Source organism: Peromyscus leucopus, chromosome 2 (assembly GCF_004664715.2).
Source record: "Peromyscus leucopus breed LL Stock chromosome 2, UCI_PerLeu_2.1, whole genome shotgun sequence".
Taxonomy (NCBI): Eukaryota; Metazoa; Chordata; class Mammalia; order Rodentia; family Cricetidae; genus Peromyscus; species Peromyscus leucopus.
This window is the reverse complement of record NC_051064.1, coordinates 110,388,902-110,403,129: the sequence shown is the minus strand read 5'-3', so window position 1 is coordinate 110,403,129 and position 14,228 is coordinate 110,388,902. Positions and strand designations below refer to the sequence as shown.

The 14,228-nt window shown below is 47.4% G+C and overlaps 1 protein-coding gene across 3 annotated transcripts in view; it reads right to left on the bottom strand.

The window, feature by feature from the left end:
• Yipf1 (Yip1 domain family member 1) overlaps nucleotides 1-9,128 on the bottom strand; it is a 33,699-nt gene extending 24,571 nt beyond the window's left edge. Inside the window, exons 1-5 of one of the 3 annotated variants that reach the window (XM_037202784.1) lie at nucleotides 9,013-9,128; nucleotides 8,715-8,818; nucleotides 7,846-7,925; nucleotides 3,818-3,981; nucleotides 126-206 (exon numbers count right to left, since the gene is read on the bottom strand). In XM_037202784.1, the coding sequence (XP_037058679.1) occupies nucleotides 126-206; nucleotides 3,818-3,981; nucleotides 7,846-7,876 (276 nt within the window). In that variant the 5' untranslated portion in view covers nucleotides 7,877-7,925; nucleotides 8,715-8,818; nucleotides 9,013-9,128. The remainder of the gene's footprint in view (nucleotides 1-125; nucleotides 207-3,817; nucleotides 3,982-7,845; nucleotides 7,926-8,714; nucleotides 8,819-9,012) is intronic. The other 2 variants (XM_037202783.1, XM_028888313.2) reach the window with 2 other exon arrangements.
• Between the last annotated feature and the right edge of the window lie 5,100 nt (nucleotides 9,129-14,228).

The window sequence follows — 14,228 nt, the reverse complement described above, 5'->3', positions numbered from 1 at the left end:
CACGCAGTCAGCCTCTGTGCTTTGGGAAGACCACGTCCAGTACAGTGGTTCTCACAGGATGCTTGCTCCGTCAGAAGAAACAAGTCCCCCTTACGGAAAATAAAGAGCGAAGCCGGTTCACAGACCTGGTAAGTGTCCACATCAAAGAATGTCTGATAGTATTCAAACGTCCAGAAGGGAGAGCTTTTCTTCTGGCCGGCCAGTAACTGTCAGAGGGAAAATGATACAAGGTCAACTCCAAACACTCCCAATTGCTTCTTCCTTTTAACTATTTATATACATATATACTTATATTTCATATGTATGTACATATATTTCATATATGTGAGTATATATAATCTGCACATATACCTGCACACCAGAAGAGGACATCAGATCCCATGTGACTTAGTTAGGGTTTCTACTGATGTGAAGAGACACCATGACCATGACAACTCTTATAAAGGAAAACACTTAATTGGAGTAGCTTATAGTTTCAGAGGTTTTAGTCCATTATCATCATGGTGGGACATGGTGGCATACAGGCAGACATGGTGCTGGAGAAGGAGCTGAGAGTCCTACATCTTGATTTGCAGGCAACAGGAGATGAACTGTCTCATTGTGTGTGGCTTGAGCATATATGAGACCTCAGAGCCCACCCCCACCGTGACACACTTCCTCCAACAAGGCCACACTTCCTAATAGTGCCACTCTCTTTGAGGTCATTTTCCTTCAAACCACCACACCCTGGGAACACAGTTACAGACGGTTGTGAGCTGCCATATGGGTGCTGGGAATTGAACTCAAGACCTCTGAAAGAACAGCAAGTGCTCTTAACATAAATTCAAGGACTCTTTGCTGTCTTAAAAGCCTATAAGGAGACAATATGCACAGGTCTAATACATGTTTTCATAACTTACTGGCCTATTAAAACAGTTTCTTTCTGCATTTTATTAAAATATATGATCATATAGGAATTAATAGGAAAGAGAATATTTGGGGTAAGAAAGGTTTTTGTATGTAAAATCAGACCATGCCCTAAAGTAAAGGATTTTCCCCAAAGCAAAATGAGGAATGAAGACAAGACCAGAAGTCACAGTGCTCTGTGTAGGCAGCTGCATAAAAACAGTGTATGCATGTGATCAAGCTCACACCAAGTCAAAGTTACTAGGGGCTGGAGAGATGACGCAACAGTTACAAGCATGGATGCACTTGCAGCGGACCTGGGTTTGATTCCCAGTACCCACACAGTGGCTCACAACCATCCTTAACTCTGGTCCAAAGAAATCCGAAACCCTATCCTGGCCTTTTTGGACACCAGGTATACATAGGTAGACAGAATACCAATAAGCATAAAAATTAATTTTTTTTAAATTAAAGGTTATTGAAAACTATTTTCCAAGATTAAACTTAATACACTAGCATAAAACTAAAATCTATCCTGAATCTTTAAATGAATAGATTTGGGGGGGCCGGAAATATGGCTCTGAGTACTTATGAGTACATGCTACCTTTGCAGAGGACCTGGGTTCAATTCCCAGCATTCCCATGATGGCTCGCTCACAACTGCCCCTAATTCCAGTCCCAGGAGATGCAGTGCCATCTTCTGGCATCCTCAGGCATTGCACTCACTTGGTACACAAACACATACTGGCACGTAAGATAAAAATAAATACACCTTTTTTGAAAAAGGAACTGAGTTTTCTTAAACTATTGCTTTGCATTTAGTAACAGTTAACGTTTTGGATTTTTAAATTTCATTTAAAATTTTTATTTATGTGTATGTATCTGTGTGTTCACACACATGCATGCAGGTACCCACAGAGACCAGAAGGTGCTAGATCCCCTGGAGTTGCAGTTACAGAAGTTTGGGTTCCCCTGATAGGGGTGCTAGGAACCAAAACTCTAGTCCTCTGGCAGAGCAGCAAGTGTTCTAACCACTGAGCCGCCTCTCTCTAGACTACTTGGTTCTTTTTAAGTACAATTTCACATACCCAACGGCCACTCGGTCAGCAGTGAAAACTTCCCTGTTCCCTGAACTTGGTTCCTATCCCATTAGGCTGGCCCTTTCACGGCTGTAATTCTGTTAGTAACCCATCTTCAGTCCTGGCCTCTGTAAACATTCTGGCCCAGTTTGGGTTTCCCAGGTTACAAGGATCCCACCTAAAGTTAATAACATTCAAGGGCTGAGTCCAGCCCAGTCCAACAAGAGGGACGAGAGGCCGAGGCCTGCTCCTGGAGCCCTAATTAGACATGGAAACCTCTAAGGAGAGCGTGAGACAGGGAACCGCAGGGAGCCTGCAAGAGAGCCAAGAGAAGTAACTGGAAGCTATGGGCAAACGGGCTAAGACTAGTGACCACGAATGTGCCACTCACTCTGACCACAGACAGGACTGTCCTTAGACTTTTACAGGTCTGTTCTGTTTTATTTGAGAGAGAGTCTCACTATGTAGCTCAAGCTGGCCTTGAACTCCTAACCATCCTGCCGCATCCTCTGGAGTGCCTCGATTTCGGGTACATACAACCACGCAGGCTTCCTTGAGCTTCACTGCATGGCTGATGTAAAACGTCAGTGGGAGCTGTCACACACACACACACACACACACACACACACACACACACACACGCATGCACACATACACACACACACACACACACACACACACACACACACACACACACGAGCACATGCTGAGCCGTGAGCAGAGCTGGGGGGCTGCACTGAGTTTCTGTCCTTTCCTAGAGAACACAGGACACTCCAAACCTTCCCTCCGAGTGAGACGTACCCCCTGGCTCCTGGCCACTCTCCCAGCGGGGCAGCCTGTGGCCCACCTCTCCAGTGCCTGCTCTGCAGTCTTCTGGATGGCTTTTCTAGAAGAGACTCACCTTCCCCTCACTGCAGGATTAGTCTGCTGGTTTCGATCCCACTTGTGACAAAGGACCCACGGAGCTGCTGATGGCGCCCCACAGCTGCACGGTGAAGCCACTGCCACACACGGAGCAAGTGCTCCTCTCGTGGGTTTGGGGCGCAATTCAACAGGTAGAACGCTGAAGAAATACTGTTCCCCTCACACAGCCGATCGGAGGGAGGCCTCCGCGTCTCTCCTTCACCCACACCGTCTCTCCTTCACCCACACTGTCTCCAAGCCCTGCTTAGTTCACTCCCTCTGCTTCTAGTCAAGACCATTTTGCATGGCTCTGTCTGGCTGCACTCTAGTCTGTCTCCCTCCAACTTATATTTAAGGCCACCAAATACAAGCTATCTTTACCCAGATACATGGTCTAAATTGTCCACTGGCTCCTGATGATTTTCAGAATGTATGGGCACTCACTGGGAATGGATAGATGGATGTAAACTCACAGGGTCCTGGCCTGTCTGGAGCCTCACCTCCAGCCTTCACACATCCTTCGCTCCAATGCAGAAGACAGAGGCTGTTCCTGGCTGCACCATGCTCTTCCACACCTCCGTGACTTTACCAAGACACTTCCCCTTGCCTCCATCCCCTCTGCCTATCTTCTCCCCCCCCACCACACACCTTCCCTCTTAGCCGAGGTGTCACTGACCCTGGAAAGCCTTCCCTAACCCCGGAAAGCCTTCCCTAACCCAGGAAAGCCTTCCCTAACCCCGGAAAGCCTTCCCTAACCCCTCCTCTGCTCCCCTGACCCACACACCCACAAGTGCTTCCCACGGGTGATGGTCTGTTTACCTGTCAGAAGTCACACACCTTTATGTCACCACTGCCCGGCACTGAACCAGGAACACAACAAATAACAAGTAAACACACGGACTCTAAGCTCTGAGCAAGGACAAGGAAAAAACTGAAAGGCAAGTTCAAACCTCAGTCTCGTCAGAGTCGTTGTTTCCCAGCAGCTCATCATCCTCTTCTCTCCCCGAGCTTCCTCGGGGTCTGACTTGGTGTTTGGAAGTCTCGTCGGGATCCTCAATGCTTATTGTGGTAGCATCTGGGTTTGCGGCCAGCAGAGTGGTTCCATCGCCAAATTCTGAAACCAAGCAAAGCGCAAAGGCCTGGAGACCTTCCCACACTGGCAGCTGGGTGCTTGCCACCAGAGGAAGCCCTGGTACCGAGGATGGAGCTCAGTGGTAGAGCACACGACCAGCATGCCTAAGAAGCTGGCTTCCAGCCCTCATCCTTCTTGACTCTCTCAGCTCCGCTATGAACCTTATCAGAGGAGCTGAACCAACGCAGAGGAGGCTTTGAACACAAGCTCAGCACCAGGGAGGCTGACGCTGGAGGGTTTCATTCAAGATCCACCTGAGCATACAACACAGTGAAGGAGGGGTGGGGGGTATTACCTAAGTCTTTAGTAGGGTACCTGATCCACCTAAACATCTCTGACTCAGCTAAATCCTTTATCACCATAGAAACCATGAGGACCAAAAACAAAGTGGAAATAATAGAATAAAAATCACTCAGCTTATAGCCGGGCGGCGGTGGCACACACCTTTAATCCCAGCACTCGGGCAGAGGCAGGCAGATCTCTGTGAGTTCAAAGCCAGTCAGGGCTACACAGTGAGTGCCAGGACAGCCAGGACTTTTATACAGAGAAACCCTGTCTCAAAAAAACCGAAACAAAGCAAATCACTCAGCTCCATCACACAAACGCAAACACTAGGAGATCCTGGCTGGCTTCCTTTCTTTGCACGGCAAGATTTTTGCCAGTGATGATCACTCTGTCATACAACAAATACTTACCTCAGTCAACAGGGTCCCAGGTCCCGCTACTTGGTGTGCTAATAGCTAACAAACAATTCTATAACCTGTTTTGTATACTGGCGATTATATAGAAATAATGACCTTTTGTTTTTGTTTTTTCAAGACAGGGTTTCTCTGTGTTGCTCTGGCTGTCCTGGATCTCACTCTGGAGACCAGGCTGGCCTCGAACACACAGAGATCCACTTGCCTCTGCCTCCCGAGTGCTGGGATTAAAGGCGTGCGCCACCACCGCCCGGCTAACAATGACTTTTTATATTATAATAGTTTTTTTTAAGTATATAAGAAATGACAGTGTAGACAAAGCTTTTAGGGGGCGACTATGGGAAAGAACACACTATGACATATATATGTATGTATGTACATATGTATGTATGTATATATGTATATATGAATGAAGATGCCATGGTGACATCCATTACTTCCCAAGCTAACCTGAAGAATAAGTAAACAAAGGAACAAGAGAGAAAAGAAAGGAAAATTAGAGAATATGAGACTTTGGGGACTACAGTCTCAAGATGATCACTAATCAGAACAACCACTAAGTCATCCTGTGTGTGTGTGTGGTGTGTGTGTGTGTGTGTGTGTGTGTGTGTGTGTGTGTTGTATAATGGGGGAGCTAAAGTTCACATCAGGCATCTTCCTCCATCTTCCTCCACTTATTTATAGAGGCAGTCACTCTTACTACAGCCCAAATTTGTCAGTTTGGGGGACTGAGGGTTTCCTATTGCTGTCAGAGACACCATGAGCCACAGCAACTCTTATAAAGGAAAACACTTCATTGAGGCTAGCTTACAGACTCAGAGGTTTAGTCCATTATCATCATAGCGGGAAACATGCTGACGTGCAGGCAGGCATGATACTAGAGAAGCTCAGAGTTCTACATCTTGATCCGCATATAACAGGAAGTGAACAGTCTGCCACACTGGACACAGCCTGAGCATATATGAGACCTCAAAGCCTGCCCCCACAATGACACACGTCATCCAACAAAGCCACACCTACTCCAACAAGGCCACATCTCCAAATAGAATCATTCCGTATGGGCCAAGCATTCAAACACATGAGTCCATGGAAGCCATACCTATTTAAAACATCAGGCTAGATCAGCTAGCTGGCTTACCTGAGGGGATCCTGTCTCTGCCTCCCTAGTGCTGGGATTCTGGATGGCCACCACACCTGCCCACTTCCCTCATGAGGGTCTCACACTTGCATGGCATCTGAGCCATCTCCCCAGCCCTAGGCCAGCTTTTGAAGACTCTTGGACTCTACTGCTAAATTTGTCCCGAAGAACCTTCCTCATTAACTTCCACCAACAGTGATGGAGACTTCTCTGAACACCCCCAACACTCTGATTAGCTGTGCTGAATGAAATTCAGGACAGCACTAAAATTTCTTAGCTCAGGCTGGTCTCAAACCCGCGATGCTCCTGCCTCTGCCTCCTGAGTGCTGAGAGTTCAGGCCGGTACTACCACACCTAGCTTACCTCTGAACTTCTGAAGGCCGGAGGAAGCAGCAGTGGTCATCACTGGAACCCACACTGTAACTCACAGGTTCCAGCAATGGAGTGGATGGAGCTCTTAGCTCAGCTCACTCTTAGTGCCCACAGCTCCATGAATATTTCATGCAGAAAATCAAAGCTACGATTTGTTGAAGAGGCAGGCTACTGCCAGGCGGGTGGAGGTGGCGCAGGCCTTTAATCCCAGCACTCGGGAGGCAGAGGCAGGCGGATCTCTGTGAGTACCAGACCAGCCTGGTCTACAAAGCGAGAAGGACCCAGGAGCAGACAAGGAAGTGTGCACATGTGGACTGGCAGCAGGTGGCGTCCTCTGGAGTGTAAGGTGTGTATTCCACGATGGCCCACTTACTCTCCTCTGTGCTAGGTCAACTTCAGCCCCTTGGGCAAGGCTGGGATGGGGTGGTTTCCAACAGTAATGTTTTCCGCCCCGACACCCTGGCCTATCTGAAGCTCTTTGGCTTCCAGAAGGCTCCTGAGCTCCACCCTGTCATCTACCATTCTTCCCCAGGACAGCCTTCCGGGCCATCCTCAGTACCACGTGCTCTTTTCGGAAGCCAAAGTCCTTCACACTGTTTTTTTATAGCATCATCTTCATCGCCGGCCGCCTCCTCTCACGTCACCCTGAGCTAACAAGTTCTGCTGGCCAGTCTGTGATCTGGAACATAGGCCAACCTTTAGCCTCTCTCTCTGGAGAGAGAGAAGAAGTTCAACTGTCTTCTTCCTCACAGGGGCTTTGCAAACACTGTTCACAATGCTTGCATTTCCTCGCACTGTATGTCTAGACAGCGTGGCCAATGAAGGGCTCTTCCATGGAGCAAGGTCTGAAGAAAGCAAGGAGGAGCCGTGCGAACTCTCTGGAAGACACAAAGGCTCTAAGCTGGGACTCTATGAGGTCACAAGTCCCGTGTGGAGGGGAAGAGTGGGAAAAGACATGAGCTAAGAAAAAGACAATGAAAAGATCAGAGGTAGTCAGTGGAGCCTGGTTTTCCAAGCTTCCACTCCCAGTGAGGTGGGAAACAAGGAGCCGAGGAAGGCAGGACTATAATTTAGACCCACACAGGGTCAAAGGCGTCCTTGTACCCTGCCCTGATGGGATGGTGAGGGGGTGACAGACAGCTGGATACTTGTTTTTATATGTGTGTATGATTGTGTGTCCGGGTGAGTGTAGGCCACCTGTGTGCAGGTGCCTGTGGAGGTCAGAAGGGGGCGCCAGATCCGCTGGAACTGGATTTACAGGCTGATATGGATGGTGCTGGGAACCCAACTCAGGTCCTCTGGAAGAGCTCTTTTGGGTGCTCAAATACAAGATGGAGAATTCTGGTTGTGGCAGTGTTCACCCAAGAAGTTTACAACAGTGTCCGTATAGCAAGCGCTGAGAAAACACAAGGCAAGGGCTATGCCTAGTCCACGATGTCTGCTGCCAATCAGAAGACTTCTGTGAGAAAAATAAGCAGCTGATTGGCCAAATTAGAAAAACCTGGGTGTGGCCAACAACAGCCTCTTACCACAAAGTCTGACATAAGATCCTTGAACCTCTGCGCCAATAATGAAATCCACTGCCTGGGCAGCAGACGCTATGGCTGTAAGATAAAAGTGGGCACCCAAATGCCATACCTTCAAACTGCAAGTCATCTGCAGCTGCCATTCAGCCAGAGGCTCTGTTCCCAGGGGTGAGGAAGAGAATTTCCAGGGGTCTAAAACGAAGAAGTAAATAAGCTTAGGAAAATGGAACAATCTGCAAGAAATCATACCAAAAGAAAAGTTCATAGCCAGCTGCGGGGAGTGGCACACACAGTTAACCGTAGCACTCGGAGGCAGTGGCAGGCAGATCTCCATGAGTTTAAGGCCAGCCTGCTCTGCATAGTGAGATCCTGTCTTAAAAATTGAAAATGTATGTACATGTCTTTGCCTTGTGTGGCGATGGGAGTCAGTTCTTTCCCCCCACCGTGTGGGTCTCAGGATGGGCTCTGACCATGCCTGGGGACAGTTGCCTATAACCTGCTGAGCAATCTCCCTGGCCACAACTGCTTTCCCTTGCCTATTTTCAGTGGGGACTGATAGTTTATATAAGGATTACGTCTAAGCATCAGCTATTAATAAAACTGCTATAAAGGAATGGCTGCGATTGCAGGTCATTTGAGAGAGTGCTTTGCCTAGCATGTTGGAAGTCCTGGGTTCAAGACCCAGGACCTGCAAAATCTAGAGCATGCCTGTAATCCCAGCACCGAGGAGGTGGAGGCAGGAGGATCAGGAAGTTTAGGGTTATCCTATGCTACTTGGTGAGGCCAGTGTGGGTTACAAGAGGCCCCATATCAACACAGAAGAGCCTGGCTGCAGGGGTCGCTCACTGTGTGAATATTTGGGGACTAGGTGAAACCTGGAGATGGGAGCAAGTGGAAGGGAGCCTAGGATTTGGGAGGGGTGATGGGGAAGACACTCCAGTGCAGCCGGTTTTAGGTCTCAGATGCTGTGGTCAGACAGACCTGGGCTTGAGTCCCGATTCTGTTGCTTCTCTGCTGTGTGTGCGCTCCTCGAGGCCTCAGCTTCCTCATCTGTAAAATGGGTTCATGATGGTGTCTAGATCATTCTATAAGATAGTGCGTGTAAGGAGCTTAGCGCAGAGCCAGGCAATTAGCAGCGCTTGAGTGTTGGCTGGCGACCCTGCTGCAGTCAGGGACCCGGGGATGCACAGGCAGACTTGGGGGAGGGGGAGTGCTGAGCAGCAAGGGCCCGGGCGGGCAGGAGATTCCCCAACTGGCCCAGAAGCCCCGACGGCCTCACCTCGCAGGGAGAGGGTCCAGCTGTCCAGGGAGGGTTGGGGCCTGGGATGCTCAGCTCTAGTGGCCTTCCAGCCGGTTCCCGGAAGCCGGAGATCCGGGGGAGGGAGGGGATTTCTCCGCCTCCTCCGGGCAGAGCCCCGCCCCCTCTCTTAAAGCAAGCGCAGCCCTGGAATGACTTCCAGACCCTGGGAGACGGGTCCCGCCCATCTCGTGGGACTTAAAGAGACAGGCACCGGTAGGGCGCATTCTCAGGAGTTCGGGAGTGTTTCACTCATTACTTAACACCTTTTCCTTATGCAAATATAAAACAGAGCAATGAAAAATAATTGAGGAAAGGAAAAAAAAATAGAACACCAATTCGAGGTTCCTTTGGAAATTTTAACCAGCGAGGAACGGTCCATAGCAGTCTGGCTTGTGAATAAAAGGAGTTTTTAATCACTGTTCACGTGGGCGATGGCTAGGGATGGCCTCCCTCAGCTGTGCCGCCCAGGCGTCTGACAGCCACCTCGGAAACAGCAGGACTCAGCAACATTGGAGTGGTCTGGCAAGCGACCTTGTGGCCAGCCTCCTGCCTGGGCCTGGTCAATGTCTCCGCGGTCCTCATCCTTCTCCTCCTGTATTAATCCCCTGGCCTGCCCTGGGCCCTGGCAATGCTCGCCTGAATTGCTACTGTTTTCACATCTTTGCCAACCTGTTAACACTTTGAGAACAGAGACCTGGAATGATTGTATTCTCTGGGTGGCCAGTACCAGCCCAGGGCTGTGCACACAGTTAACTGTTCACAGACTGAGAGGGTCTATACGGAGCTGCTGCTGTCTGCAGAGGTGTACCAGCAGACACTTGAGTCACAGTCCACACAAGGAGACCAGTGTTTTTAGCCTCGCCACACAGGGTACTTCCCTTTTGACTTCTAACATACCCTGCTTATTAATTATTGTTGATAACTGGGATTGCAGGAGTGTGCCATCATGTCCTGCTCTGGAGACTTTGGACTAAAAGATGATCTCCGGTGGATAAAGGGCTCCTACTTCCCAATGTCAACAGATGTGGCATCTCATCTTGATCCTGAGCCTTTGGTTTAGTTTTTCCTGCCCTTTCTAGCCCTTATTATGCTAATTTAATAGGAAATCTCAAACAGAGGCTGGGCACACAGCTCCCTTAGGAGAGTGCCATCTTAGCTTGCAAAGGCACCGGGTTTAATCCCCAGCACCAGATGTGGTGATGTTTGGAACCCCAGGCCCAGTGAGGTGAGGCAGGACCACCAGAATTTCAAGGGATACAGAAGACCCTATTTCAAAAGAACTAAGCACATCCCAGACAATCCAGAGTCCTCTACTTTCCTTGGCTTATTGCACCCTCATAGCCCCCCCCCCCCCAGACTGAGAAGCAGGGACATGATGATGAACAGATGATCATGGGAATGGAAGGACTCCAGATGTTTAGGAACAACAACAAACTAAAAACAAAAAACAACGAAGAAACAAAACAAAAAAATCTTTATCTTTGGGCATGATGGTGCACGCCTTTAATCCTAACACTTGGGAGGCAGAGATGGGCAGATCTCTGTGAGTTCAAGGTCAGCCCAGTCAACAGCAAGTTCTGGCTAACTGAGGCTACATAGTAAGACTAAGTCTCAAAAAGCCCAACTTTATCCTTCGTAATTATTATTATTGGGGTGAGTGCATGCACACACACTCCCCGTGCATGGGTGGAAGTCAGAGGACAGTTTTGTGGAGTCGGGTCTCTCCCTCCACATTTACGTGGGTTCTGGGGAATCAGACTCGGGTCCTCAGACTCGCACACAAGTGCCTGTACCTGCTGAGACACCTTGCTGTCCCTTAGTTATACTTTTCTTTTTTTATATGTAAGTGTGCACATGGTGCATGTATAAGTGTGCGTACATGTATGTGTGAGGCCAGAGGACGATCCCAGGTGTCATTCTTGAGCCCTCCTTGTAGCAGGAATCTTAAAAGTTCTTATTAATAAAAATCAAACCTGAGGCGAGTTATTGGGGTCCATGCTGGTAGATCAGAGAGACAGAACAAGCCACAGCTATCTCACCTCGCCGGATCCTCAGCTGGTCTTGTCTCCTCAGACTGGAGGCCTCTGAGTCCTCATCCCGAATGGGTCTCAGCTGAACTGTATTGCTCCATAGCCTGAATGCTTAACCAGCCAAAATCATCTAGTTTCTGGTCCTCACGCCTTATATATCTTTCTGTTTTCTACCACCACTCCCTGGGATTAAAGGCTGGCTTTCTGGGATTAAAGGCGTGAGTCAACATGCTTGGCTGTTTCCAATGTGGCCTTGAATTCACAGAGATCCAGAGGGATTTCTATCTCTGGAATGCTAGGATTAATGGTGTGAGTGCCACCATTTTCTAGCCTTTGTGTCTAGTGGCTGTCTGTTCTCTGACCCCAGATAAATTTATTAGAGTACACAATATTTTGGGGAACACAATACCACCACACCTCCTCATCTACCTCCTTTGAGCCAGGGTTTTCCACTGGACTGGATCTCACCAGTGGCCACTGAGCCTCAGGTGTCCTCATGTGTCTGCCTCGAATGCTGGAGTTAAAAGTGCCTTCCACCACACCTGGTATCTCTGTGTGGGCGCTGGGGATCAAACTCTGGAGCTTTATATTTACATTATGTTTATATTTACATGGAAAGCACTCTCCCGACTGGGCCATTTCCTCAGCTCCTAGATAGAATTTATTAATTGACAATTAAATTGACCAATTTCTGAAGCAAGGTTACTCAGGGTTTTGAGATTAGTTCTCTAGTTAATGAAGCTTTGTCTTGACTTTAGTTTTCTTGAGGTATTGATAGATTTATTATTTTTTCATATATATATAATTTTTTTTTTTTTGGACAAAGGTCACTAAGATCCTGACTGGCCCAAGCAGGCCTGAAACTCAAAATCCTACCTTAGCCTCTGAAGTATTGGGATTAAAGGTATGTGTCACTGCGCCTAGTTTTAGATTTTCTTTTTAAAATAGAACAAACGAATTTTTAAAAATCTTTTTAAGATTTATTTATTTTGTTTGTGGTGCTCTATGCCAGAAGAGGGCACCAGATCTCATTATAGATGGCAGTGAGCCACCATGTGGTTGCCGAGAATTGAACTCTGAGCCACTGGAAGAGCAACCAGTGCTCTTAACCTCTGAGCCATGTCTCCAGCAGCCAAACACATGAATTTTATAGAAGCTTTTTCTAGGCTGAATGAGAAAACATACTATCTTTCTATTGTTAAGATGGCGTGTAATAAAAGACAAATTCAGTGTTGGTGAGATGGCTCTTTGCTCGCCACCAAGCCTGGCGACCTGAAGACCCACACGGCAGAAGAAGAGAATTGTCCCCTACAGGTGTCCCCTGACCGCCACGTGAACACCATGTGACCCCCGCCCCCACCCATGCACCCAAACACACACGCCACCGCCACCGCCACCACCACCTCATACGTTACAGGCATAATTCAAGGTAAAGATATTTAAAGGAGCAAGGAAAACAGTTCACACAGAACAGTGACGTATTCACACCTTAGGAAGAAAACAAGGACAGCATATTTAAAAGAAATTATCCCTCAGAAATGAAGAAGAAATAATTTCTCAAGCAAACAGATACTGAGAGAATTTGTTGCCCATGGTTCATATTGAAAGAAACGTCAAAAGAACTTTTTAATAGAGGAGAATAATGTCAGCAAAAACCTCAGCTTTACATAAAAAAAAAAAAAACAGCAGAAAGTGAGAGCAAAGCAAAATGTTTGACTTTTTTATTCAAAACAATAATGGCAGCAACGCACTTGATCACACACACACACACACACACACACAGACTAGGGATCTATCTCTCTCTCTCTGTGTGTGTGTGTGTGTGTGTGTGTGTGTGTGTGTGTGTGTGTTACTTACATCATGGCTGGAAAGGAGAAAGGGTTTTATTTTGGCTCCCAGCTCAAGGTTACAGTCCATCATGATAAGGAAGTCACGGCAGCGGGGACTTGAGGCAGTTGGTCACACTGTAACCATAGTCAAGAAGGAGAACAGGATGAATGCATGTTGTTGCTCAGTTCCATTTCTCCATTTTCAGTCCAGGATCCCAGCCAGGGAATGGCGCCACCCACAGTGGGCTGATCTTCCTACCTCATTTAATGCAAGCAAGATAACCTCAACAGGAAAACCTAGAGCACCCCCCCCCAGGTGATCCTAGATTCTCTCAATTGACAATTAAGATCATCAAATAACTGAATAATGAAATTAAAAGCACAATATCATTTATATTTGCACCCAAAAAATAAAATAACTTAGAATAAACCTGAAGACACGTGAACAAGATCTACAAAACTCTGCCAAAAGACATCAAAGAGCTGAAATCAGTGTGTCTTCCATCTTCAGAGACAGGAAGACACAGCTGCCAAGATTTTCATTCTTCTCAGGTTGACCTACAGATTCAATACACCCTAGAGCTACATCCAAGAAGTTATGTTGCTGATACAGTATCCACAAATCGATTCTAGACTTTATGTGGAGCAGAAAAAGATCTCCAAATAGTCATCATAATAGTTAAGAAGAACAAAATCAGAGGACTAATGTTATTTAACTTTAAGATTCACTATAAAGATACAATAATTTCTAGGTATGGTGCACACCCCTATAATGCCAGCACTTGGGAAGCAAGGGTAGAGAGGCCAGCCTAGGCTCCATAGGGAGACTTTGCCTCAAAAACACAAACAAATGAAAAACAATTATCCAAGAAAGAAAGAAAAAAGAAAGAAAGAAAGAAAGGAGGGAGGGAGGGAGAGGGAAAGAGGGAGGGAGGGAGGGAAGGGAGGAAGGGAGGAAGGAAAGAAGGAAGGAAGGAAGGAAGGAAGGAAGGAAGGAAGGAAGGAAGGAAGGAGGAAGAAACAATTATCAAGAGAACAAGAAGACAAGCCTAGACTGGGAAAAGGCATTTGCAAGACATTTCTGAAAAAGAATCTTATGTAAAATATTCCAAGAACTCTTAAGACTCAATAAGAGAATGGACACCTGACTTCAGCAGGGGCAGAAGACAGGGCTGTGGGTGTAGCTCAAGTGGTGGAACTGACCTAGGATGCACGAGATCCTCAGCTCAGTCACCAGCACCACAAATAAAAATCAAAAGCTGGGATCAGTACCTCATCCCAGAGTAAAGACACTGCTGAACTTTTAATGCTCCACTTCGGGGTTTTAACTTTACTG